General features: G+C 41.5%; 1 protein-coding gene and 2 long non-coding RNA genes across 14 annotated transcripts; 1 reads left to right on the forward strand and 2 right to left on the reverse strand.

Annotated features, from left to right (window-relative positions):
- Positions 1-510: 510 nt before the first annotated feature.
- LOC125516949 (NAC domain-containing protein 75-like) lies at positions 511-2,249 on the reverse strand (the record flags this gene model as incomplete). Its single annotated transcript, XM_048682202.1, has 3 exons — positions 2,160-2,249; positions 1,011-1,188; positions 511-812 (listed from the first exon to the last, which is right to left on the reverse strand). Coding segments are annotated over exons 1-3 (570 nt in total), but the record flags the coding sequence as incomplete, so codon positions are not given.
- Positions 2,250-3,126: 877 nt separating this feature from the next.
- On the reverse strand, positions 3,127-10,934 carry LOC125515087. Of its 11 annotated transcripts, none has more exons than XR_007286780.1 (10): positions 10,345-10,934; positions 10,253-10,273; positions 10,064-10,156; positions 8,346-8,673; positions 7,892-8,010; positions 7,424-7,510; positions 6,376-6,424; positions 6,041-6,128; positions 3,788-5,251; positions 3,127-3,698 (listed from the first exon to the last, which is right to left on the reverse strand). It is a non-coding gene; the product is annotated as an uncharacterized LOC125515087 (long non-coding RNA). The 11 variants fall into 11 exon arrangements; XR_007286778.1 differs by having other exon boundaries at positions 10,236-10,273; XR_007286786.1 differs by having other exon boundaries at positions 8,346-8,484; positions 8,541-8,673; positions 10,064-10,273.
- Positions 10,935-19,632: 8,698 nt separating this feature from the next.
- On the forward strand, positions 19,633-24,149 carry LOC125512799. Of its 2 annotated transcripts, none has more exons than XR_007285552.1 (8): positions 19,633-20,079; positions 20,243-20,295; positions 20,871-21,101; positions 21,584-21,792; positions 21,882-21,993; positions 23,237-23,362; positions 23,509-23,648; positions 23,893-24,149. It is a non-coding gene; the product is annotated as an uncharacterized LOC125512799 (long non-coding RNA). The 2 variants fall into 2 exon arrangements; XR_007285553.1 differs by having other exon boundaries at positions 20,932-21,101; positions 23,893-24,148.
- The last annotated feature ends 2,964 nt before the right edge of the window (positions 24,150-27,113 follow it).

A 27,113-nucleotide genomic window follows, 5' to 3' on the forward strand; every position in this document is an offset into this window, starting at 1 on the left:
CTAATGCTGGCGGGCCAGAGGCCAGTAGATACCTGCTGGATCTTTGTGGCCCGTTGTCGTCATGGACTGGGCCTGTTAAAAACAAAACCAAGCCTAGGCAGTCTACAACCTGGTTGAAACTTGCTCGACCTGAAAAAACAATATACATGCTCAATAAACGAGAGAATTCTGCAAGTACAAACTGATAACTGGGATGCATCAGGGATATTGTTTTTCCATCGTGATAATAAGTGCATGCACTTGTTTCAGAAAATTTGGAGAACTAGGAATTCGAACGGCAGGTGCTTATGCTATCCATCAAATAAAAATCAGGTGCCTGAAAATTCGTTTCGGAACAAATGATTCAACTTTATATCCACGTTGACCCTTGGCATGATGGTTGGAAGCAAATGCCAAGTTCATACCAAAAGATCGTTAACAACAATACCAACTTGCGGATGACAAGGTAGTACAAGTACCAATACCAAACTAACTTATAATCTTTTTACTACTGGCCCTAGTGTTCGTCTGGTAGAAAATCTTGCAGAGGACCAGCTCCCGCTCCTTCTCTTGCTCCAGGTCCCCGAGGTGGTACTGGTGCATCACCCAGTTGGTCCTCTGCTGGTCGAAGTTCTTGTTGGTGTGCAGCACCAGAACCTTTTTGCTACCCGTATGCCAGCCGTTGACCGTCACCGGCAAGGTATTGCCGGTGTTGTGCCATATCGCGTGCATGGCGCACTCCGTCTGTACCTTGCGACGCGTCCATGTGCCCCTTTTGAACGCCCCGGAATTGTGCTGGAAGAAATGCTTGCTTAGGCCAATCAGTGTGATACCTGCAGTATTGTCGAATACATGTTTTAGTGTACGCAGTTGGCATTATCATAACATCTTTGGCATGTTGCAGTCACTTGTTTCACTTTTTATTAACTGTCAAATTGTAATTGCTTCACCAGGTCTGCGTCTAAAAACAAAAATAGAGCTATAAAAAAAGAAATATGTTTGTGCAAGTAGAAGGCCGATCGGTGTCTTACCTGGAAGTTTCTCAGGATGGGTGTAGCATATGTCGTGCTCGCTGTCGATGGTTGGTATGAGCAAATCGATGAGAGGTTGAGATCTCGCGCTGTCAGCACTCACTTTGGCCTCAAGGTGCTCGATCAGCTCCTGATCCATGGGATAGAACTTGACGCCAACAGACAGCACTGGCCAAACCTTCTTCGATTTGCATCGGTTAATTCCAAATATATGGTACTCAATGTATGATCAATCGACTATTTTAAGTGAATGATTAAAGATTTCGACAGATAAGTGGTACTCCAAATCTGAAGTCCAGAATACCCGAACACGCCGCCGGGATTCTTGTGTCACCTCACGTGCAGCGTGTTGTCACGTCAATTTAATGTGTGGACATGATGAATAATTTGACCGACGTATACTAGTACTGCTACTGTACTACTTACTAGTCGTATTTAGTGTCACATTTTAACCATAGGTTTAACTAACAAGTACACACTATACACACACACACACACACACACACATCTGGGCTATTCTGTTACGCGTATTCTGTTACCCTACTTGAACTGATGAATTCAAGAGGTTCAACTGATGAAATTCGAGTGGTTGAACTGATGCTTTCTGTTGCTATTAAAAATCGTATTCTTTAGATCAAATTTTTTGCAATTTTTTTTGTCGAAACGGGGCATGTACTATATCGTTGGAAAGCTCTTTACATCCACATTACAATCTTATAATTTGTTTTTAAGGAAAAAAATATGATTTAAGAGCAGTTTTGAAAAAAAATCGAAACCGAAAACGTGAATCATATTTTGGACCTAATTTTCAAACGGTTTGTCGGAATTGAGAAAATGAGATGGCATTGGAAAGCTTGTGAAAATCCGCATATTCCATATATCTACTATTTTTTCAAATTCTATTTGATTTAAAAGTAATTTGAAAATGGTGAAATTCTGGGCGAAACACTTTTTCACTGTTTTTTGCAAACGGTTTGTCCGATTGACGCAAATGATACGACGTTGGAAAGCTATGGAAAATGCGCAACTTTTGCGTATTAAAAGTTTTTTCTAATTCCTTACGGTTTAAATACGAATTCAAATATGGTTAAAATTGGTTTTGAACGCGGTTTTTTTAGAAAGTTTGTCGAAATGGGACAAATAATATACCGTTGGATAGCTATCGAAAATGCGAAACTTAGTTATGTTGGACGTTTTCTCTACTTCGCAACCGTTTAAGAGTAATCTTAAATACGGCATGACGGATCCTGCTGTTTTCTCGTCTGAAAACAGAGTAGTCGTACTGATATATGTGTATGTTTGTACTGAGCTATTTTTTGTAGAGTAATTTTAAATGGTTCCAAAAAAGGTACTTGTACTGACGCTTGCATGGGTTTGAACTAAGCGTGTTTTCACTAACTACAGTTTGCTCTGTTTTTTGGGTAATATTTTTCTCGTAAATTTTCAACGGTTTACTATATCCTAGCCCTGAACTTGCATGGTTTATATTGTTGAACTGAATGTTATTGTATCGTCGGCCCTATACTTGCATGGTTTATATCATCGAACTGAATGATATTTTTTCAAAAAGAAAATGTTTTTTGTTCTTTTTTTTGAACTAAACATTTTTTTACAACGATGTTCTGGACTTCTCTTATTTTACGACTTGTACTTTTACCATTTGAATTGCATGGGGTTTCCTTTTGCTTGAACTTTTACAATTTGAATTTCTCTCATTTCTTTTATTTCGAACGGACCACCATTTTTAACTTGTACCAATCAATATTTTTAATTAAACCAATTTTCCTTTGTAGAACGGACCACCGTTTTTGTTTGTACGGATCAGTTGTAGAACTTGGACGTCAATGTCACAGAATTAATTTGTGAGCTTCTCACGTTTCCTTTTAAAGTTGTTTTTTTCCCTCAAACTTTATTGGCACCAAATTTTCTGTTCCGTGCCTCTCGAACTGATGTGATTTCTTTCGACGAGTATGTAGCAAATTTCAGTGTACTGTTATGTTTTTAACACACACACATATTGAATTGTTCCCTCATTTCTTTATGAATTTATTATATATAAAAGTTGAACTATACGACACTTTTTAAATGAATCTAACAAGTATTTTCGCTCGCTAAACTTCCAAATGTTTTTCCGTTGTAAATTCAAGTCTGAACAGTTGTAAATACTTCTAAATTGAACTGAAATAAAATATAGGAACACTCGAGTCTGAACAGTTGCAAATAGTTCTAAATTGAACTGGAATAAAATATAGGAACTGAACTGAGTGTATTTTCAGATTTCTGGTAGCATGCATCATGACATTTTAGATATGTTTTTACAATAGAACATATACTAATTTTTATGTCAAGTAACCTCAAACAAAACAAAAGTGGAGCTTCATTTACAAGAATAGAACAGAACATATGCTAGTTTTGATCCATACAAGGTTTTCTCAAATGCTTATTAAGCATAACACACAACTTCTGTTGTGCTATAGGAAGAACACTTAAACATGGGAAATTGGACATAGAATCATTAAGTAGGTGTACTAAAAAGCACACAAAACATGTACTGAAAAAGAACAAAACATTCTTAGCGTTGCATCGGCCTCCTGTGGCAGAGGTGAACGTTTTGATAGTTGCGTCGTCACACGGCCTTGTGTGGCGGAGGTGAACGGCTTGTGGTGGTAAGGGTGAACAGCTTGAGCGCTACATGTCCAAAAAAATGGTTTTATTTGACAACATGAAAACATAAAAAGGATGATTTCAGTTTCATAAATTAACTCAAGAGGCAGTACCTTTAGCAATGGAAGATTACTGAGCCAAATGCCCATTCCATGGCTACAAAAAACTGATTATTTTGTTTTTCTTAGTGGTGCCACTACCTTCAGATTAGAAGGACATACATAATACTCATCCACTGAATTGCACATATTTTTTACATCATTTTCACGACCTGATAATACATCCATCTCATTTATTTAGTTTATCGGTTAACAACAAGTATCATCTATCAGTCCACAAAGAGCATCAACTATCAGTTCACAAAAATATGAAACATCACATGAACATAAAAAGAATGTTTTTTAGTTCACAAACCTATCAGCAATAGTAGTCCTGCGGCTCCAGTGCAGCCGTTGTTGTTGGGTTTTCTTCTTAAAATACACACTGAACTGCTATAACAAAAAAGAAACTTTAAACCACAAGATTTAGCAAGATGAACCACTAGTCTACTAACCAGAGAACTGAATGAATTTCCAAAATTGAACTTTTTTCTAATGCTCTGCAGGCCGGAAGATGGGGGATTAAAGTTTGTAACAGTAGTGCTCATGCCTATATAGGGCTCTCCCAGGACAAGCCCTTGTGTATAAAAATGCTAGTGGTTTAAATTCAAATGTGGCAATGCCACCACACATTTTATTAGTATATATTCTCACCTTATCCTCTGGTGCCTGTTTAGTGTTATATGAAGATGCAAAACATAAAGGGAGTTGTACTTACGATATGGAATTAGATGAACCGAATAGCAAACAAATTATGGAGTGAAAAACTGAACTAGCTCAACCATTCTACTTTTCGAGAATCTAATGCTCTGCAAAGCAAATATATTTTCCTATTCCATATTAAAATATATACTGTATGAGGATAACCCAACTTGGAAAGCTAGTCATCTTTTCCAAGGGACCTTCTCTAAGAAGTAAGTAGAAAGTTCAGGTCACAAAGTTTACTCTTAGACATATACACAAAAAAATAAAACAATGATCACTTGAACTAATTGTAGAATAACATGCGAGCTTATAGCATTTGATCACTTGAACTTATAGCAATAGAAATAAGAAATATGTACAGCCCCCGACCCATGGAAATTATAAGAAATTTGTAAATACTATACTACAATAAACATTTATAAATACTAGTGAACTTGAACTTATGGTCTCTCGAGATCTGAACTAATTGTGTTACAAGAACACGCACAAAAATCCAACGAAGCTGATATCAGTACACATTAAAAAGATAATCAAGTTCATGTATATTAATTGTGAGAAGTTCAAAAAGAAACTTTCTAAAAGTTTGTACTGAAAAAAATGTATGCTGTATAACATCTGCTGAGAAGGACCATACTATTGAACATTAGAAACATGTTTTTTTCTTTAAAAGGCATTAAGACAAACATGTGTAGAGCACAAGTGCACCACAAGGCCAATTACTCATTGAGGAGGAGCTCTCCGGCAGGTGCTCGCGTCCCTAGTCATCCGAACCTCCTAAATCATGACAGGCAGCAGCAAGTCAATACCAAGTCATACCCGAACATAAAGGTTTCAGATTCATTTGCTTGCCAGATTAACAGATCGTTGCTATTCTAGGCAATGAATGTACTGAACTAAAAATAAGATTCAAAGTGGACTAAAATTAGATATTGGACTGAACTAATATAAGAAACTTCCTATTCAGGATTGTTCTTCCATATCTATAAACCAAAATTCCAGGGAAGTTAAACTTCACATTTAGAAGAAATCTAGACTTCTACAAGCAGAACATATGCTAAAGTAACAAAAGTGAAGTTAATAAGGAAGAAAACAAGTCACTATTTTTATCAGAGATGTAGTATCCTAATGGTGGGTTTTTGTGTAAGTTGCCTGTAAGATAGTTATTCGGTTTTATGTAAAACTTCTTATTTAGAAGAAAATGGCTATAGCTCTGATGCAAACTTAATTTAAGAAGAAATGTTCATCTTTTGACACATCGAAACCACTAGCTACAATTTTTTTGCCCCCAACCTCCTGCATATATATTCTCGAACAGATTTTTTCTCTCACTTGAACTGAGCAAAGAAAGCAGCAATTAAGGCATTCTTAGCCAGACTAGGCACCGCCCAAATCCCACACAAAAAAGCATGTTATATGTATTTTTCACGAACTGATGATTGTTCACGTACTGAACTGAGAGCACCAAGTTTGTGTTTAAGCAATTAAAATAGACGTCCTGAGCATACCGTTTCGGCAAATGTTTGTGCTATAATTCAACAGTAGAGAATATAGATAAGCAAACACCTTTTTATGGAGAATATACCATTTTTGACGGCCTTCATGTGACCAGCGGCGCCGGAGGTGATCTTGTGTCTCCTGCTGCTGCATTCAGCTAAAATTTAACCCCACATAATTCAGTTTTGGCTCAGACATTAACAGGAAAAAAAACACATTGCATCTATTTTTATTCTACTAGGTAAGTGAACGCTGACAGTACATGATACTGGAACATTTTCATCAAGAGATAGAAAAAAATATCTATAGTTGAATGGGAACATTTGCTTGTTCATTCACAGGATGAGCTTAATTTTGACACCATTGGCAATTATTACACACATGGACAAAGTCAAAGCACTTACTGAAAAGGTCTCATTGGCATGCTGAAGTTGTTTTTTTACGCGATCAATTCTGAAAAGATCAATGCCCAAACTAATTAGAAACTAAGCACCTTGTGTATATGGGAAAATGCATGATTTATTGTAAAGCCTGTGTAGAAAAAGCATGCATCAAGATACTGCACGGTTTACTGCCAATTCTAAACTTACAGTTCAACCACTTGAGTGATGACAATAGTCTGAACAAAATAACATTTAACTAAAGAGCACCGGCCAAAGCATGCATCATGATACTATAGAAAAGAAAGAAACCAAGTCTTCATGTTTGAATTTTATGTCCAAGACAATGATAAGTAACAATGATATTGTATTGATTTTTTATATAGGAAACAAATAGTGATTTCTAGGGTCCCATTTTTCACCCTTTGCTTCGCATTTAATTGGGATTCATGTGACCTTATCTTACCAATAGCATCAGACCTTTGAGTTGCGCATTATAAATGTAGTTCGAGCTAGCTGCAACATGTAATAGGTCTCTGATCAAATATTTAGATCCCTAAATGTTTTATCTTTAGTAGTAGATCATACCACAAAATGTATTTTGCAAGAAAAAATTGGGGGATTAGGAAGGAATCAGTGGGCAGTAGCCACACTTGGTTTACCAACTCACACACACAAAATATAAAGATGCACTGGAAAAATTGAATAGGGACGGAGACCCACAGGCGGGAGGGAGGTAGCATGGTGAGCTGAAGACGCCATTTGTGCAGGGCCCGCACCGGGCATGCACTATACTATCAAAAAGGTGTACTTGTACTTGTCAAAGTAATGGAATAGGGGTACTTTCTCCTCTAACTTTATTCAATTCAAGTATGACACACACATCGGTATTTTAAGCACTATGATTTTTGTAGCTCTCAGAAAAGAAAGCATGAGAATTATTCAACAAAACATAGGAAAGTGAACATCCAAAATATTTTGATTTAGCAAGTGATATGTTACTAACTAGAGTAGCAAAGCTGCCAAGAAAATGCACTGACACACTCAACATCAAGGAATTTCCAATTCTTACAAGATCGAACTGTGCCAGTTCATGATGCAAAGGCCGGCTGCCTGGCTCTTCATCGTCGAACTGAACCCCGCAACCCCTGTCGAACTGCTGAAAAATTTTATAGTATGGGTTAGATACAGTTCCAAACTAGTACCTGAAACCATCCCCAAATATGCATGTCAAGCTTCAGAGTTGAAAGTAATAAACACCCAGATATTCAAGGGCTTATATGAGTATCGATGAGCTACAGAATAAACACTCAGATATGAATTTGCTTCAAGTCAGGTTTGGTTTAATTTGATGCATGTTTGCACTATAGAACTGCTACTGGTTTGCAAGGTGGACTTGAGTACTCCCTTTGTAAAGAAATATAAGAACATTTTAGGTCACTACTTTAGTGATCTCAACGCATATTTCTCTTGTTAAATTTTCCATAGTTTACTCCCAAAATCATCACCATAAAAGAAACACATATGCATTCCAGTGTACCTTGGTGATGCATCGGCTTGTACTGATGGTGTAGATTAGAGTGGCCAGAAGAGGATACAGCAGCACGCACACACCACCATATAAGTCCAGAACACATGTATGGATGCACACATCTCCATCTACAAGGAAGGATAGACGAGTAATTGATAAGACAAAAAAGGTATGCTAGAATGTAAACCTGGAATTGGAAAAAAACAAGTAGCAACGTTTTTACGGAAAAATGCCAACGGGTCAGTTCCACAGTTCTTTCAATTTGCAGGCACTAACATAAACACTAATAGAGAAAACACCCTAACATGATTTTTACTAATGGGGTATATACTGATGTACTACTACAGGTTTGTTGTCAAACTTTACTTGTTGTTTGGCATGTACTTCTTTTATGAAACTTAAATGAACAGGACTGAATTGCAACACTCAGAATTTCATAGCATTTTTCAGAACTTTATTATACCTTCATTTTTGGAAACTGCTGCTTATTCCTGCTATTTTTTTAGTTTTTTTTGTGAACTGGGTCTTCTACGTTCCAATGTTGCATCCTCCTCTAAATTCATGTCTTTTTTCATAAATGTTGCATCGTGTTTTTCGGCATCCTGCAAAAAAAGGATCAAATTTTGAAAGATTGACGAAGTACAGGGGGCTGCCAGACCTGGAAGAGGAGCTTGTCGCATGAGTAGCCCAGCCGGATACAGCTACGGAGCACGAGGTGGCCTGCACGTGATTCTTTGAGCGACAGGAGGCGGAGATAGCAGTTGGACTATGAACCATGGACGAGCTCGATTCTGTCAAGTGCGAACAGGTGAGCGAAGCCCAAACTTAAAGAGGAAGACTAGCTGAACTAAGAAAGTAAACCGATTTGTCACACACATCCAGTGGAACTAAATAACAACACACACAGACTGACGAGTGTACAATTCATCAAACTTCTGAACAGTAGGCCTCTAAATCAATTCAATAGATACGCTCTAACTGTACCTAACAAACTAAACCCAAGCTCAATCCTAAAACAATACTACAATCAATGAGGTTGTGGTAATTACATCGTCCTTTACATAATGATGTACTACTAGTAGTCTACTAAATTGTTCTTATATGCATCCACTTTTGGAATTCAGAGTGAGAAGTATTAGCTGAAACAAAAGAGTACTCATTTCAAGTAGGGAGTCATGTTCTTGCGCCTACATATTACAATCTTGATTTCTTACTCTAGAGTCTAGAGTTACTTCTCTCTAAAAGCAAACTAGTGATTGTATCAGAATCCAATTATGAACAAGGCTTTATATACTACAGTGCATTTCAGACTTCTTTGAAGTTTTATTCAGAATGGCCTAGATCAAGGCTCTGGGCAAATCTATAGTTTCAGACTGAGCTTTTTTATATATGGTATGAAAGGCATAGTATGAAGACGGGAAGAATGGGGAGAAACCTGCATGTGACAAACATAACAACATGTTCAGAACTAGTATCGCAGCATAATAATATGTGAGTACAAGTGTGCAGCACAACAACGCAATTGTACAAGTAATACCAGGACACAAGTTATCTACATTCCTTTGATTACACTACTCTGACTAGAATTTAGTAACTAACACTGGACTCCTATCAAGATAACCTGGTTCAGTCAGCTCCAAAAAAATTCAATTTATTAAGATTAGAAGGAATAGGAAACTCAAGCGTACTCTCAGTTCAGAGGAGTGCAAGTATTTGGTACAACCAGACGCAACCTTATTTGAGCATCTTCCTACCATCAAGTTCGTGCCAAGATGTATCAAGGTTCAAGATAAAGTACGTAAGCACTCATCTCTTACTTTATCCCCTAAACAATGCGCAAACATGTAAAAGAAAGATGTACAATATATATCACTAACTGAAACTTTGACTACACGGCGCAAACCTCTCGGTAACACGATGCCGACTTAGAACATTAGTACTACAGCGAGACAATTCATTGTTTGAATTTAAAACTATTCCTCATAATGGACATATATATCCTACAGTTGGTCTTATGATGCTAACTAGCTTTACAGGAAAAAAACATAGACCTACAAACGTATAGGGTACATGCCATAGCATGGCTTGTAAAACAACCAAAACCACAAATCCTTATTGTTTGCAAATGTTCCATAGAATATCTTTATCATGAATGGACCAGCATATGTGCGGGGAACTTACACATGATTTGTTTCCAGCAAACTCCCCAGTAATTCGGGTTTTCAAATTTCTCAAGTTCTATTGTTTGGAACTTGCCCCACATCTAAACAAGAACTACACCATACACAAATTTTCCATCATGAACATCATATCCAGAACATAAATGAAATGAGATAGGGGGAAGAGAATTTACAAATAACACACACTGACTTCTCTGCCTTCTCCACGGGCCTGAATAAAGAGCAGCATCAGTTCAGTTCGAAATAAACTGGAAGTTCCAACATGAGGCTGAAGATTTTCACCGTCAGGAGCTGGGTAGGAGAGAATCAAGCAGGGAGTAGGGCCGCATGTTCCCGGCCGCAGTCGCCGGAGAGACGCCGTGTGCGTGTGGCAAAAGTGAACGGCCTGGGACGACGGGATTGTACTGAGGTACGTAGCCGAGGCCGATGAGGACAGCACGGCGGCAGAGCTACAGGTTGGAGAAGGGGCGGCGAGCGGTGCCGTAAGGAGCACCGGCCAGAAGGCGCGCGACGGCGGGGGAGAAGGTGGCTAGCGAGGCGACGTGGACGGCGGAGCGGAAGGAGCAGGCTGGCTCGGCGGGGGTAGCACGTGGGTAGGGAGGGGCAGGCGGCCGGCGGCGGCGCGTGGGTAGGGAGGGGCAGGTGGCCGGCGGCGGCTGTGCATGGGAGGAGGGAGGCAGCGGGCGGCGGCGTGTGGGAGCAGGGAGGCGGCGGGCAGCGGCGCGTGGGAGAAAGGAGGCGGCGGGCGGCGGCGCATGGGAGCAGGGGTACGGCGGGCTGTGGCGCGTGGGAGCAGGGGGCGGAGCCGTCGGGGAGAGGTGGTTCGAGAAGATGCTGGGGAGTGGGGTGGGCTTTCTCTATGTTTTCGGGTGGGGGTGCAGCACCGGGTTTTGCAAAATGGATCGGGCCCTTATAGGGGAGAGGGGTAACAGAATATTATTCTGTTACTAGTAACAGAATAGTCCAGCCCTATATATATATACTGTACAGCATCTCCATCATCATTATCAGTACATATATACTGCACTTGATCCCAGAAAGGTATTTATCCTTCAAACCAGAGGAGTGCTTCAAACTAACAACAGTACATAATATCCAACAAAAGAGGGTCGTGCTACAGCAGCAGAATACATGGCTCAGTCTAGATATCAGTACGAATCAAGTTGTGCATATTTGCTGTTGGCATGAACCACATCGCCGCATGTCGGGTTTGCAAAAGTCATCCATCACATGGAAGCTTGATGCCTTTCACACACTGAATATTATCTGGCAACAAGCTGTGTCGACGAATCTCTGGATATGGTGATTCATGAAACCCATGGTATGATGTGTAAACATAGTCCCCCTGGCGAATGGAAGTTGCATAGCACGGTAATCATCGCCGGTGATATGATTGATGATTGGTTGGACACGAAGCAGCCATAGCCATCAATGTCACGAACGCCCCAGGCATTGTACTGCATGTGGTTTGATGTAATGGTTTGGTCAATTTGGTACGTGCGAATGAGCATCAAATGACCGCCGTCAGCTGAACAAGCGATAAACCACCCCCCATCGGCTGGTATGATTCCAGGTCCTGGAATCATGAAGGCCATCGCATTTGCGTCTTCTGCAACAATTCAAATTGGAGACCAAAAGGACAAAAATAAACAATCATGTTCAGAGTATGTGTGGAATTAAGATTATTATAACAGTGACACATATCATAGACAGAGAATTGCAATGTCGTGGTCATAATCATACCCCAAGTTAACAAAATAAGCCAATGGCTTTCATATTCTAGCAATATGTCATGGTTCAAACATCATGTAACAATGAGAGGAAAACAGCTATGACAGAGCCTACTCATATTCTACCATAGCACTTACTACTACTGTTCTCATATCAACTCTAAGCAATAACATGCGTTGTTATAAAAATCTTGGAAATGATAGCAAATATAGCAATCATGATGTTATGCTCATAATATCTATTCTAACAATAACATGTGTGGTCATAAAAATCTAGGAAATGAGAGGAACATATAGCAATGATGTGGTTATATACATACTATCTATTCTAAAATTGTAATAATGAACAGGCAGTCATATTCATAAGGTAAAGATGAGATGAGATAGAACAATTACACCACGATAGATTCCACCAGTATAGGCAGCCAATCTGTGCGTCGACCGCATAAATGATGCCATCGTGCACTATAGCATCAGACAGAAATGTTGTCTCAACAGGATTGACGATGAGCCATAACCATGTATGGCGACCGGATTCCAGATAGACTAATCCCATGTTGAACAAGGCAATGAGCCTGTAATCCATGTAGTCTTCTGATGGTGTGGGCACTTCGCAGATTAGAATTTTCAGCAAACAGAGGTCGAGCCAAAAGCTTGACACGTCTCGTGCGTAGTAGGCAGGAGTGTCCGGCGGGCCGTGAGGCTCGATGGTGGCAGTATCCAACGATGGAAGGGCGATCTCTCGCTGGGTGTAGATATCCACGAGACGCCATAGAGTACTGGATTGGTGGATGAGGATGATCCAGTTGGCCTTCATGCCCGCCCAGTAGTGGCCGCGCATGAAGGACAGGTGGACGGGTAGTGGTAGCATGTCTAGGGGCACCACGGCAACCTCCGTAGGATCATCAAGTCGGTGTCTGGGCCACCTGCGAGAATCGGGCATCAGCAAGCAGGGTGTCTTGAAAAGAGCCAGCCGCTTGCAGACGAGTAGACGGTACAAAGACACCGAGCATGCGGCTAGACGGACGGTGCGGAGTAGGTCCATACGATTACAGATCTGCTCCGAGAGAACAACGGGGATGTCATTCCAATCGCGGCTCTGCGTGTCAGTCAGTTCTGCCATTGGGGTTTTCGATGCCTGCGAGCCAGTAGGGAAGTGGATTTGGGCGGGCGAGCGAAGAAGCTTCTCCTCGTGTGGCCAAGAAGTGAGCGGGGGGATATGGTACGCGCGAGCTACCAAGGAAGATAGCACGGGCGGGCGAGCAGTGAGCGGGGGGAATTGGTGTGCGGCCGACGATGGGGAAGAGAGGAGGAAGAAGAGTGGAAGACGGGGAACAAAGTGCATTAAATCTCAATTCTACTAGTACTACTACCAGGATATACCGTCCTTCGGAGTGTAAATAGTTACACCGATGACATGTGGGTCTACCACAAGAGGTCCCATATGTCAGTTAATGGAGGACAGAAGTGTGATCTACTGGCAAACATGATGGCAGTACTGGGTAAGGCTGATTTAGTAACACCAACACGCTGGTTTAGCTTATTAATTAAGTGACCCATCTGATGCAGCGTGTATTGTCACTTCACTGCGAATACTAGTTGAATAGTTCTCTCTGACTGTGTGAATACTAGTTGAATAGTTCTCTCTGACCGAAATGGGGAATAATGAATCGCGAAGACTTCCTTTCTACATTATCCCTATGCCTCTACGCTCACTTCACTCATTTTGCTCCATACATAGTCACTTGTTGAAATCTCTAGAAAGACAAATACTCCGTATTTGGGAACAGAGGGAGGATTTTACTCCGTATTTGGGAACAGAGGGAGTATCACCATATGGAGGGAACAGAGGAAGCTTGAAATATGAACATGTAAATGGGAGGGAGTAAGCCCCATGCATGCATGCATGCATGCATGCAACATGCAACACTCACATTTACGCATGGACGTACGCAACACTCACGCACCCATGTGGCACACATCACACGACGCAACACACACGCTCACGCTCAAGTGCTCAACCTACTCCCTACGTCCGTGAAAGACTGTACATTTAGAGATTTACACATTGACCAGGGCATAATTAATGGCCAAAAGTAGCAGACTTATGTGTGCATGCGACCATTGAGAGAAGAAGATTAAACGAAGGTCGTTGCATGCTATAATTAAGGATAGACATGTAGCCTATACCTAGAGCACAAGTTGGTGCATTAGTCAATCAATATCGATTTAGATTAAAGGCGAAATGCATTGGAAATGTAGATGTAGTACACTCTTTGTTTTTTAGCCGATGTACACTCTTTGTTGGAAGACCGAGGGAGTACACGTGCATGCACTCACATACACAGCCAGGGTGGTTCACGCGCAAGGGTTGGACTCCTATCGCGCCTGCGTAAAGTTTTGTTTAACTGATTTATTTGCTCTACCAACTGACAGGTCGGACCCAGAAACCAGGTAACAATTTAGCCAGTCAACAAAGTGCCACGTCGACTATGTGGTCGGTCAGTAGGGTGCAATACGGTGCTCTACTATGAGCTAGTGATCGTATAATAACCGCAAAACTATATATAGTGACCGTAAAGAGCGTATTGTTACATACGTTGACCGCCAATATATTTTTCTCGTTTCAAGTTAAGCCATATTAACCGGAAAGGATGCAGTATGGACTAGTACTAGTACTGCTTTGATGTGTCCCGTCAACTCGACGAACAAGGAGAACCTTGCTTACTACGCCTCTCCCTCGCCCACGCGTGCAGTGGTTCGCAGGACGAGGAGAGGGTTTTGACTACAGCGCCCTCTCCCTCTCCCTCGCCCTCGCCCCCGCGGTGGACGTGCAGCAGTTCAATCGGTGTCAGATTGCCAGAAGCATATTGTACTATAATATCATCATTGTTCACTACAAGAAATATGTCAACTAGTGACCTTCTGTCAGTGACCCTAAAAGAATTGGTCATAGATCTATGACCATTTGAGACCAATTGGTCAAAAGCTGTTCGGGGGGCTGCAAACCCTAAACCATTGCGACCATTTTGGTGAGAAAGGTCGTAATTTCCTTACACAAAATGGTCATAAAGCAAACAACGCTGGTTCGCTGCTTTACCTCTAGTTGTTAACGACCAATATAGATGGTCATAGCCTTGTAAATTGTGGTGGGTTGTGATGACTAGGCGCCATCTCATCAGTTTTGCCTATGTGTCATGTCCATGTGTCAATTTTTGCCCTAGGTTGTGAAGCAACCTATATTTCTGTCATTCCCAAAATTCCCCAAAAAATCTCATAAATTCTTTGGGTCATATCTTCGTCAAATATGTAAAAATCCTTCCTTGCCTAGTTCAAAAATAATTCAACAATATTCATTTTCCTATTTTGTTCACAACAATACTTTGTGAAGGAAGTGCTATTTATATATTCTTGATTGCCCTCAAAATTTTTGGGCACTCTTTCCTATCCAAATCATTGCCTCATGACAAAATTCAGCTCCATTTTCCCAGTAAATCTTCCTCGGCAAATTTCCAAAGTTTTTTTCCACCTAGAAGCATTGTGAAGCAAGTACCATTTTTATATATCCAAATGACATGAAATTTATACAGTTCCTTCATATGCCCAAATTATCACCCTCCTCCAAATTGCAGCTCAGTAAAATCATCTATGTGAGCCCAGGTTCAATTTATATTTTATGGCCAGATTGGCACATTACAAAGCAAGTGTTATCCAGATCCCTCCTATTATCCTCAAACTTTTTGGGCACTCTTCCATACCCAAATCATTGCCACATGATAATATTCAGCTCCATTTTCCTGGTAAATCTTTCTCAGGAAATTTCCAAAGTTTCTATCTCGAGAGAAACTTTGTGAAGTAAGTACTAGCTAGGCTTACCCAAATGATCTGAAAATTTACCAGGGCATGACCATACCTATGTAACTTACCTACACCAAATTTGAGCTCATTTCATTTATCCAATTTCTCCCGCTAATTTTCCCAAGTTTCTGTCCAGGGAATAGCATTGTGAAGGAAGTACCACTTTGGCATGTCCAAATCGTATCAATTTTCTACAGTGCGTTCCTATGCCCAAATAACCACCCCCACCAAATTTTAGCTCAATCCATTCATTATTTTGAGCCCAGCTTCAACATCCATATTTCTGCCCGATGTGGTACTTTGCAAAGCAAGTGCCATCCAAACTCCTCCATTTGAGCTGAAAATTTGCCAAGAGAGTCTCCCTAGTAGATGATCATACTCGGACAAAATTCAGGCCCATTGGCCTTGTGAATTTCCCGTATCGCTAATCAAACAATTGGCTGCTAATTCATGTTTGAGCTCAGTTCGGTCTCTCCGTGAGATTCTTATGTTATTATTTTCTTCCCGGCATCTGCCTGGGGAGTGCCCAACCTACTAGACATGACTAAGCTTCCCAGAACGCATGGCAACGCCACAGTCACGCGGTGACCACGCGGCGGGCATGCGAGTCTACGCGCTTTGGAGTTGGGGCCCTCGGCCACCGTCCAAACCTCGATGTATCGCCACCAAACCATGTTTTTCTGATTAAATAGATACTTATGTACCTAGAAATGATTTTTTGGAAAAAATAAAGAGCAAACTATGAGGCAGCTGCACTTCAAATTTGACCCATTTCCAGCTGAATCGGCGGGAATTTGTCTTTTTCACTAGAGGTGGATCAAAACTTTTGACACCCAACCATTTTTTCAATTGTTCTTTAAATATGGCCTAGTATTTTAGAAAATTGATTTGATCCAATTTTGCAACAAATATATGGTAGGTCCTTCACAAAAAAAAACTCATTTCGGGCACTCAAAAAATAGAAAATCGATTTTCCGTGCAAAGAAAATGAAAACTCCCTTAGGCAACATTTTTTGGAATTCTAGGATGCACCCTTTTGCACAATATGAGATCATTTGAACAAACTATGCCATGAATGTGGTCATAAGATTGATCATTTGGCTTGAAAGCCATGAATCTTCACGCATGATAGCTCATTTCTGAGAACACTTTTTTAAAATAATTGCCATATTACAAGTTTATTATTTTTCCTGGAAACTTGGTCACATATAATGACACAATGTGAAGGTTTTCCAATTTTTTGATTTTTATTGAATTTTTTATGCCCGTTTGAAAATACGGTCAAAACGGCGGGCTTGACCGTTCCTAGCTAGTGGTTGAATCTTGGAAAACTTTTGAAGTTTCTCTGATTAAATAGATACTTATATACCTAGAAATGATTTTTGAAAAAATAAAGAGCAAACTATGAGGCAGATGCAATTGAAATTTGACCCTCTTCCAACTGAATCGGTGGGAATTTGTCTTTTTCACCAGAGGTGGATCAAAACTTTTGACACCCAACCATTTTCTCAATTTTGCATTAAATATGGCCTAGTATTTTAGAAAATTGATTTGATACAATTTTGCAACAAATATATGGTAGGTCCTTCACAAAAAACTCATTTCGGGCACTCGAAAAATGGAAAATCGATTTTCCGTGCAAACAAAATGAAAACTCCCTTGGGCAATATTGTTTGGATTCCAAGATGCACCCTTGTGCACAATATGAGACCATTTGAAGAAACTATGCCATGAATGTGGCCATAAGATTGATCATTTGGCTTGAAAGACATGAATCTTCACGCATGATAGCTCATTTCTGAGAATACTTTTTTAAAATAATTGTCGTATTACAAGTTTATTATTTTTCCTGGAAACTTGGTCACATATAATGACACAATGCGAAGGTTTTCCATTTTTTTTATTTTTTCTTGAATTTTTTATGCCCGTTTGAAAATACGGTCAAAACGGCGGGCATGACCGCTCCTAGCTAGTGGTTGAATCTTGGAAAACTTTTGATGTTTCTCTGATTAAATAGGTACTTATGTACCTAGAAATGATTTTTGGAAAAAATAAAGAGCAAACTATGAGGCAGCTACAGTTCAAATTTGACTCGCTTCCAACTGAATCGACGGGAATTTGTCTTTTTCACCAGAGGTGGATCAAAACTTTTGACACCCAACCATTTTGTCAATTGTGCATTAAATATGTCCTAGTATTTTAGAAAATTGATTTGATCCAATTTTGCAACAAATATATGGTAGGTCCTTCACAAAAAAACTCATTTCGGGCACTCGGAAAATGGAAAATCGATTTTCCATGCAAAAAAATGAAAACTCCCTTAGGCAACATTGTTTGGAATTCCAAGATGCACCCATGTGCACAATATGAGATCATTTGAACAAACTATGCCATGAATGTGGCCATAAGATTGATCATTTGGCTTGAAAGCCATGAATCTTCACGCATGATAGCTCATTTTTGAGAACACTTTTTTAAAATAATTACCGTATTACAAGTTTATTATTTTTCCTAGAAACTTGGTCACATATAATGACACAATGCGAAGGTTTTCCAATTTTTTGATTTTTTAAATTTTTTATGCCCATTTGAAAATGCGGTCAAAACGGCGGGCTTGACCGTTCCTAGCTAGTGGTTGAATCTTGGAAAACTTTTGACGTTTCTCTAATTAAATAGATACTTATGTACCTAGAAATGATTTTTGGAAAAAATAAAAAGCAAACTATAAGGCAGCTGCAGTTCAAATTTGACTCGCTTCCTACTGAATCGGCGGAAATTTGTCTTTTTCGCCAGAGGTGGATCAAAACTTTTTACACCTAACCATTTTGTCAATTGTGCATTAAATATGGCCTAGTATTTTAGAAAATTGATTTGGTCCAATTTTTCAACAAATATATGGTAGATCCTTCACAAAAAAACTCATTTCGGGCACTCGGAAAATGGAAAATGCATTTTCTGTGAAAATAAAATGAAAACTCCCTTAGGCGACATTGTTTGGAATTCCAAGATGCACCCTTGTGCACAATATGAGATCATTTGAACAAACTATACCATGAATGTGGCCATAAGATTGATCATTTGGCTGGAAAGCCATGAATCTTCACACATGATAGCTCATTTCTGAGAACACATTTTTAAAATAATTAACGTATTACAAGTTTATTGATTTTTCTGGAAACTTGGTCACATATAATGACACAATGCGAAGGTTTTTCAATTTTTTGATTTTTTTGGATTTTTTATGCCCGTTTGAAAATGTTGTCAAAACGGCGGGTTTGACCGTTCCTAGCTAGTGGTTGAATCTTGGAAAACTTTTGACATTTCTCTGATTAAATAGATACTTATGTACCTAGAAATGATTTTTGGAAAAAAATAAGGAACAAACTATGAGGCAGCTGCAGTTCAAATTTGACCCGCTTCTCGCTGAATCGGCGGAAATTTGTCTTTTTCATCAAAGGTGGATCAAAACTTTTTACCCCCAACCATTTGGTCAATTGTGCATTAAATATGGCCTAGTATTTTAGAAAATTGGTTTGTTCCAATTTTGCAACAAATATATGGTAGGTCCTTCACACAAAAAAAACTCATTTTGGGCACTCAAAAAATGGAAAATCGATTTTTCGTCCAAAAAAATGAAAACTCCCTTAGGCAACATTGTTTGCCATTCCAAGATACATCCTTGTACACAATATGAGATTATTTGAACACATATTTGGTTGATCCTTTACAAAAAAACTCATTTTGAGCACTCAAAAAATGAAGAATGAAGTTCTCATGAAATAACTTATCTTTAATTGATTACGGCCAATTTAGATGGTCAAAAAAGTGTTCAAATTACTTGCTGCATTTTGATTGGTCCAGAAGCATATCACGTGGATCATGCCTCAGACACCGTCGGATGCTCCCGAATCCAACGGCAGCCCTCACCCCTCAACCTCTCACCCACGCCCCCAGTCCCCACCGTACCCGCAGACCCCACGCACCCACTCTCCACCGTTCCAATCCCCACACACGCACTCACCACAGTTCCAATCCCGCACCCGCACTCGCTCGCCGAAACCCTAGCCGCCCCGCCCCCGCACCTTGGCCGACCCTCAGCCCTTCGACGGCGAGGAGCCCTCAGCCCGTCGCCTGACTTTACCGACAAATCAAGCGACCGCGTGCCCACCAAATCCCAAATCTCACCGTCTCCGCCCTCTCCTCGTCGCCTCCACCAAGATCGCATCAACCACCTCGATGGCCGCCGCCGCACCGCCGCATGCCGCGGCGCTCCTAGCCGCCCTCTCCCTCGCCCTGCTCGCGCTCAGGCCCCGGTGGTGGCCGAGATCCGGTCGATGGCGATCCAGGCCGACCGGCGCACTATGATCTCGTGCGGTGTGGGAGAGCGGCATGGTGGCGGAGAAACCTCGGCGACTAGACGACGGCGCAGGTAAGCTTCGCCCCGCTCGCATCTTCCCCCACTAGCCTGTGCTCCCCCCCCCCCCCCCCCCCCCCCCCCCCCCCCCCCCCCCCCCTCCGTGTCGCCTCTCTCCTCTGAATCCCCTAGAACAGCAATGCCAAAAATCCTAACCCTTTCCCTCCCATTATCACAGGTTGACTTCGGTCCGGCGTGGTGAATCTGCAGCGGCGATCAGATCAAGGCAAGGTAACAGAAATACGTACCATCCATCCATTGTTTGCCATTCCAAAATACGTGGTGATCCGCCCCTGCTCCGGGCGCACGCACCCAACCTGTTCGACTACTAGATTCGTCTCAGCATAAGTCACATTTCACCAAACTATGTCAAATATGAGTACCTGTATATGTGTTAAAATTCCCGCAGATTCAAATGTAAAGTGTGGTCTCTGTTTGTTGAAGTATCCTTTGAGGTGTAATGCTTCCACCAGAGATTAGCTATGCCAGCATCTCCGTAAAGCAACTAGTATTATGGAATGTGGTAGCCATGGAGGTGATTGCTCATTGCTGTACTTCACTAGCTTCTACTTACTGAAAGACTACATTAAAACTGTTAACTGGTTCAAGATTAAACTGAACCACTGCAGCTACCTTGGTTAGATAATCTGGCTGAAATAAGAACTCAAATCCTTGGTTAGTCTGGGAGATGTATCTGTTAAAGGTTGAGCTTACATAGTTCAGATGGTTTTACCTTAGCTTGTTTGAACCAAGAAACTGAGCAACATGGGTAACTGTCAACTCAAGGATTTGAATTTATTTGGCAGGTACCAATTGGCAATGAGAGACATAAGGGGAATGCTGACATCACATTCCATGCTCCTTCAGACATGGAGTCCAGGTGCGCACGGCTCAGTCGCCCCGCGCGTGGCCGCCTTGGAGTTGGAGCGCTTCCTGCCCCATGCCCCTTGTCTGCTTTGGTGGCGGGTTCCTCCTGGCCGCGATGATGCCCGAGGCCGGCCGCTACACCCACAAGAAGGATGACGGCATCTGCAACAGTGAGCTACAGGGTTTTGCTTGCTCGCTTGCTTACTTTTCTACATGTCTGTAACCTTGTCGATTTTTTTTCTGCTACCATTCTCAGTGTCGTGAAAATGGAGATGCATGTCTAACTGCTTCACATGCTTAATCTAATTTAATGTGTAAAATGGCAGGCAAATGCTGCTGCAAAGATATTAGTGGTATATGTGCATGCATTTGACAATATGATTTCACATGTGTGTTTGAACATTAACCATACAGATTATGTTACTGTTAATTTGGTGCAGTTGAATGAGTGCTTGGTGTTGATATTTTGTTAAATGAGCATTATTTTGTCTTATTGCACTGTTTTGGTTAATCAAAGTCCCACAATCATATGTGATTTGATTGACTAAGATGTTGCAGTAGACTTTGTTGCTAGCTATTTAAGATCACTTAAGCTATTATATAAACATCATGTTGTGATAGTGGTGGTCATTGTGTGCATGCAATTAACCAGGACGATGAGTGCGGCGATGAGTCCGACCAGGGCGTGCTGGCAGAGGAGGCCCAGGAGCTCGCCGCCCCTGATGGCGAGGGCGTGCCCGACTTGGATGGTGGCCGCCAAGGACAACGCCACTGAGGACGTCGTCCCGGAGTTCATTGATGGCCTCATCCCATTTGACAAGGAGTGTGCCACTACTAGTGCGTCCCTGTGGACGGCAGGAGGTAATGTATCCTAGTACCTTGTTCGTCTTGGATCGATTTGTCTCCTCTCTGTGTAGCTAAATGTTGTTCATGTGACTGTGTCTGGGCAGAAATAGTGAGGATGAAGAGGTGAATGGTGTTGATTGTTGAACTGAAAGCTTGATTTGGTCAGGTGGAGGGTGGCTTTGTGAAGGATGGGGAGGTGGGAGAAGAACTCTGAAGGTAAACAATCTAACACTGCTGCTCACAATCTGAGGCTTGTTTATTTCTGCACTGAATTGAAGCTTGTGTTTGTAAGTGTATCTTGTGTTATACTCTTTACTGAACGCTCTGTGCCACGATCCCATGAGTAACAAGTTTGATTCTTAATCCTATTTGTAATTATACTTTGACTGTACTGAAGCTTGTGTCTGATTGTAGGCATATGGTACTGAACTATAGTACTGAACTGCACTATAGTAACAAGAGTAGCTTGTTTTAATGCTTGTTGCTGTTGTAAAACTACCCTTCAAGATGAAATTAGTTTGCTGGTGTTTACTCTCTACTAAAGAGATATTAGTAAAGCTGTCGTTGGTGGTTCAATTCTGAATATATACTAATATATGAATTCTAAATATTACTCTGTTCTAAAGAGATGTGTACTAAACTTAAGATTGTAGGCATTGATATATACTTTGTCTTTGCCTTTGTGCTCTGCTCGAACCTGGCCAATTTGGTTGAATTGTCTCTGGGGCCTGTACGTGGGCGTGTGATCCAAGTAGGCTAAATGTGTTGATGCTACTGATCTCTCGGCTGTACCACTATGCATTGTCATTGCTTAGGCAGCATGCTACAGGCACATCACAACAACTTGAAATTTGAGCCGCGTTGTAGTTGTGCTGTGGCTGCTGTTTATATGTTGCATCCTTTTGTTATGAGTATCAAAACCAATCAACATATGTGTGAAACTGTTTATTCGGTAGCTTCTCGTAGAGCGAGGGGAACTGTCCAGATCCACATAGGTAAATTAGAGTGCCTCTCTGCTAGAATATGTCTGTTGATAAATGAGTTGGCACAAGCGTTCAAAGCCAATGTTTCTTGGGGTAGTAATGTAGAACATATAAAAAAGGCATCTACCCTGCACCCAGATTCATGCGAGAGATTTCTAATAAGGGCAGTAATGTAGTGTGATTCAGTAAAACCAGTAAATAAATAGCACTGGGGTTTTTGGACTTATCATGCATATACAACATGTTTTTGGACTTATCGAGCTATTGTAATATGAATTTATATTAGGACTGTATTGAACCCTTCCATATTTATGGACTCATGAAAATAAACTACATGCGATATACTCAAATAACACTCGAGTTTGGGACTATTTTACGGTGTTGTGGATATACTTTGTGATTTAAAGTTACTAATCTATGGTCTGGTGTCATATCATGGTCTAATATTTTTTGTTTGACTCTTTCTCCATTGCCAGGAAAGCGGTGAGTAGATGTCGATGATGTCTACTTGCTTGGCTGCTATGGTGATGCATGCACCGGTGAAGCACGCACACATGCAAGGTTGGCCCCATGTCTTCCTTGGCTGCGAACATCATCTATAGGTACAACATTGTCCCACATCTCTGTGCTGTCTTGCTCGTTCTTCTCCTTGCATCCGAGAAAATTGGCGCTTAATCTGCTATTGATTACAGTCTTTGTTCGTTAATACCAAGTCTAAATTGTTCCTTTCATTTTTCCTGTTACTCAGGCTAGCAGTATGACCGGATGCGAGGACCTGCTCACTGACCAGGACAATCTATGAGCTCCCAGCACCTCTGATAGAAGGTGTGTTAGGGCCAACCTCTTTCGGAAGAAGGCCACACTCGTAGCCCCTCTGGATCAAAATTGGTATCCCTTCCTGCCTCTCCTTTTGGATTCACATGATTTTGCCTCATGGATTGTTGGATGTGTCTGAAATTGTAAAGTCTGGTCCTCGTTTACTTTCTATAATTTATTGCATGCTTGATGAGGCTATGTCAAGTGTCTAAATTTTGAATGCATGCGCTAAGGCATTTTTGAGTACTTCGCGTTGATTGGGTGTTTAGCTCCTGTAATGTTCTTGAAGTTCATTGTTATATACTTCTTGTTGTAGGATGGCAAGTTTTTGCAACTGGAGCAAGTCTCACAAGAGAGAGCAATGAAGTCCATTGTACTCTCCTGTTATATACTTCTTGTTGTAGGATGGCAAGTTGTAGGATGTGCCATAATTGTCTTATTGCATATTCCCTTTGTTCCTTCTATATTCCTCTATAAGGAAATGTATTCCTAAGATGATTTGTTATGTAAACCTGATGTGATGCGATGGATGATTTGAATTTCATATGGAGTTTTCTTGATTTGAATATAAAATAATGTTGGATGTGCGTGTGTGTAACTGGGCTAGAGGCTGGTCCAAAAGGCTGAGATCTAATACCGGACAAATAATTGGGCTGAAGAAGGCCACAGCCCAACAAGCACTAGACCGTTTAAAAAATGAAACAAAATAAAATCTCAGAAAATAAAAAGGAAATAGATTGCAAAAAGGATGAGGCCCAAACAAATGGAAGAAGCTCATAAAAGCTAAATTGTTGTGCCAGGCCCATGTAGCTAATCAAAGCATAGGAAAAAAACAACAAATGGGCTGAATTGTTGGGCTCGGCTCATGTAAAACACCTAATTGGACCGGGCTGAATCTTATCAATGACCTTTTCAATTGATCGCAATTTTGCCACATCAGATTGCCACGTCGGATCCGACGTGGCCTGGGCAGAGAGCTAGCGACCAAAACAGAAGGTCATAGAATCGCCAGCTTTTGACCTTCTATTTTTGGTCACAAAAATGTCGTAAATGAAAAACAATGACCTTTCAGTGACCAATAGTCAAGGTCACAAGTTGACATATTTCTTGTAGTGGTTGGACCTTTCGAAGAGGCGAAGAGCCAAGTGCAAGGTTCACACGAGTACGAACTGTTGAACCTCCAAAGAGGAAAAGAGCCAAGTGCAAGGTTTTATAGGAGTTGTCGTCCTAGTAGGAGTGTACTACAACTATAGCGAACGATGCTAATGTATGATGCCGCCACGTCACGTATATCCAAAGCGGTTCCACATTTTTTTTTCTGAAAGAGCATGTTGGAGCCCGTGCAACAACCACACAAGTTGCACGTACCATAACACATTTACTAGTAATAAATTCTAAAGGACAAATGCCAGTATGCAACACAAGTTCATCTTCAATTCATGTGATAAATTTGTGCACGACTAGTCTACATATATTCACAGCACTACCATTCACAATTTACCGTACTCCACTTACACGTTATAGATGGGCTACATGTCCTCCTCCAGATTCCAGTCCCAGGTGTTCTTCATGGATGGCACGATCCATAGCGGTGGGCAACGGGAATCATTGTTGCATCTTTCTAGTCCGGTTCCACATGATGGAGACTCATCCAAGCTGAGAAGCGGCATAAATCAGGGATAGCATGTCCCAGCATGTCGTTCATCCGGTGGTGCGCACTGAAGACACAACCATGCTTCATGAACGGCAGGCCTTCCATGTCGTGCACGGAAGGTGGCATCCGCTTCACAATGGGGTAGCTGTCCCCAATGAAAAGAGAGTACTCTCCAAGAGTGTTCCTCGGCACCCACATAGCATCATGGGGGTCGAACTCAGCGTCTTTCATCTGGTACACGCGGCATCTCAGATCTGGACACATGGTGACGTACATAGTCAAGGTCCATGCATAATAATGTTGTGCTCAAATATGGCGGTCAGTAATATTGTGCAGCAAATAGTACTACTCCGGTATAGAGGAAGTACAATAACCGGCTTATTATATATAGCCACTCTTGGCTACATGGATGAGATAGTAAGACATGGAAAAAACAAAAATGGTGGCAGCTAGTGGGTTCAAGTCTTCAAGGGCCTAGCTAGCTATACGCGTCCTCCACGGTAAAAAGTACTCCTACTAGTACGTAAGTAGAGTACTAGTACAACAATGAAAGAGAAGCCGAGAGGGTTAAAATGAAATACCTGGGTAGATGGTGACGGTCCGATCGTGGTAGATTGTGTGACCATGTTGCACATCAGTGGTACCATGGGTAACGACTGCTAAGATAGTTGATACCAATATGCCAAAATCAGCTACAAGGTTCCAGGTTAGACCGAATCACGGATGCAAATGCACATCCAGGATCAGCGATCTTACTTTGATCGCGGGATGATTGGTCCCTGGAAAATAATGGAGTACCATTAGGGATGCAAATGATGGTTTGTGCATTCCGTTTGTAATCTCCTGTACTGTAGGATGGCAACTAGATGAAACAAGTCCCCTGGCTTGTCACCACGAAGATGCGGCCTAGATGGTGCACGGCATCTTCGAACATGTAGGGGTACAAATCTGCCGCCGCCAACATGCACCAGTCTCCGCCGTTACTGCCGCTTGCATTGATGGCAATCCTTATGTCGAACACCATGATGAGATAGTAATCGTCGTAGCCACATCGCTTTATCGGCGGGTCCACAATTGCTATGTTCTTCAATCTCATGCAGGCATCATCATACGTATTCAAGCCCAGCCAGTGTGGAAGGCCGATCCCAATGGTGGAGAGGGGGTCTACCAGAACGGCCGCACTGCTGTGGATGTTGTGCAAAATGATGGTGGTATCCGGCCGGAGGTATGCAAGCCAATCTTCGTTGGCACCGACCCAGACCTATATATAAGACGGTGGGCAGCGGAGAAATTACGGGATGGAAATGGAATAACTAAGTAAAACATGATCAAACTCCATTACTGACCTGCTCATCGGACAAAATCCGACTACCTCTCAACGTTGGCAACTCTAGCGGAGTCAACGTGCAACCATGGCCAAGGAGCGGTGGACTGTTCAAAGGATTGTCCCGTAGAAGAACCTTCTCCTCGAGGATGCATGGAAGACCAACAAGCATGGCCTTTTCCCAAGCCTTTTTAAGCACCATCTTGAAAAAGTTGGTGCAGGAAGCACCGAGTCTTGCGGCGGTGAGGACGTCGGAGCAGCGTGCGATTTCTCCCAGAGGATCGTCGTCCAAGGTCTCCCAGCCCTGACGAGGAGGAGAACCTCCTGGCGAATCCATGGGAGTAGTGACGAACTGCCTTCTCTTCGGGGGAAGGGGAACTGGCGAGGAGGATATAAGAGCGTAGTAACCGCAGGACCTCGTCCCTTCCAACTGTAGAGCGTTCCTTAGCGAAGGGGTGAGGCTATTATTTACTACTAGTACTAGCATTATGGGATGTTATGGGATTGCATTATACTGTAAATAATAGCACTAGTAAGAAATTTTTGGCACTAGCTAGTA

Source organism: Triticum urartu, chromosome 6, assembly GCF_003073215.2.
Source record: "Triticum urartu cultivar G1812 chromosome 6, Tu2.1, whole genome shotgun sequence".
In the NCBI taxonomy this organism is placed as follows: domain Eukaryota; kingdom Viridiplantae; phylum Streptophyta; class Magnoliopsida; order Poales; family Poaceae; genus Triticum; species Triticum urartu.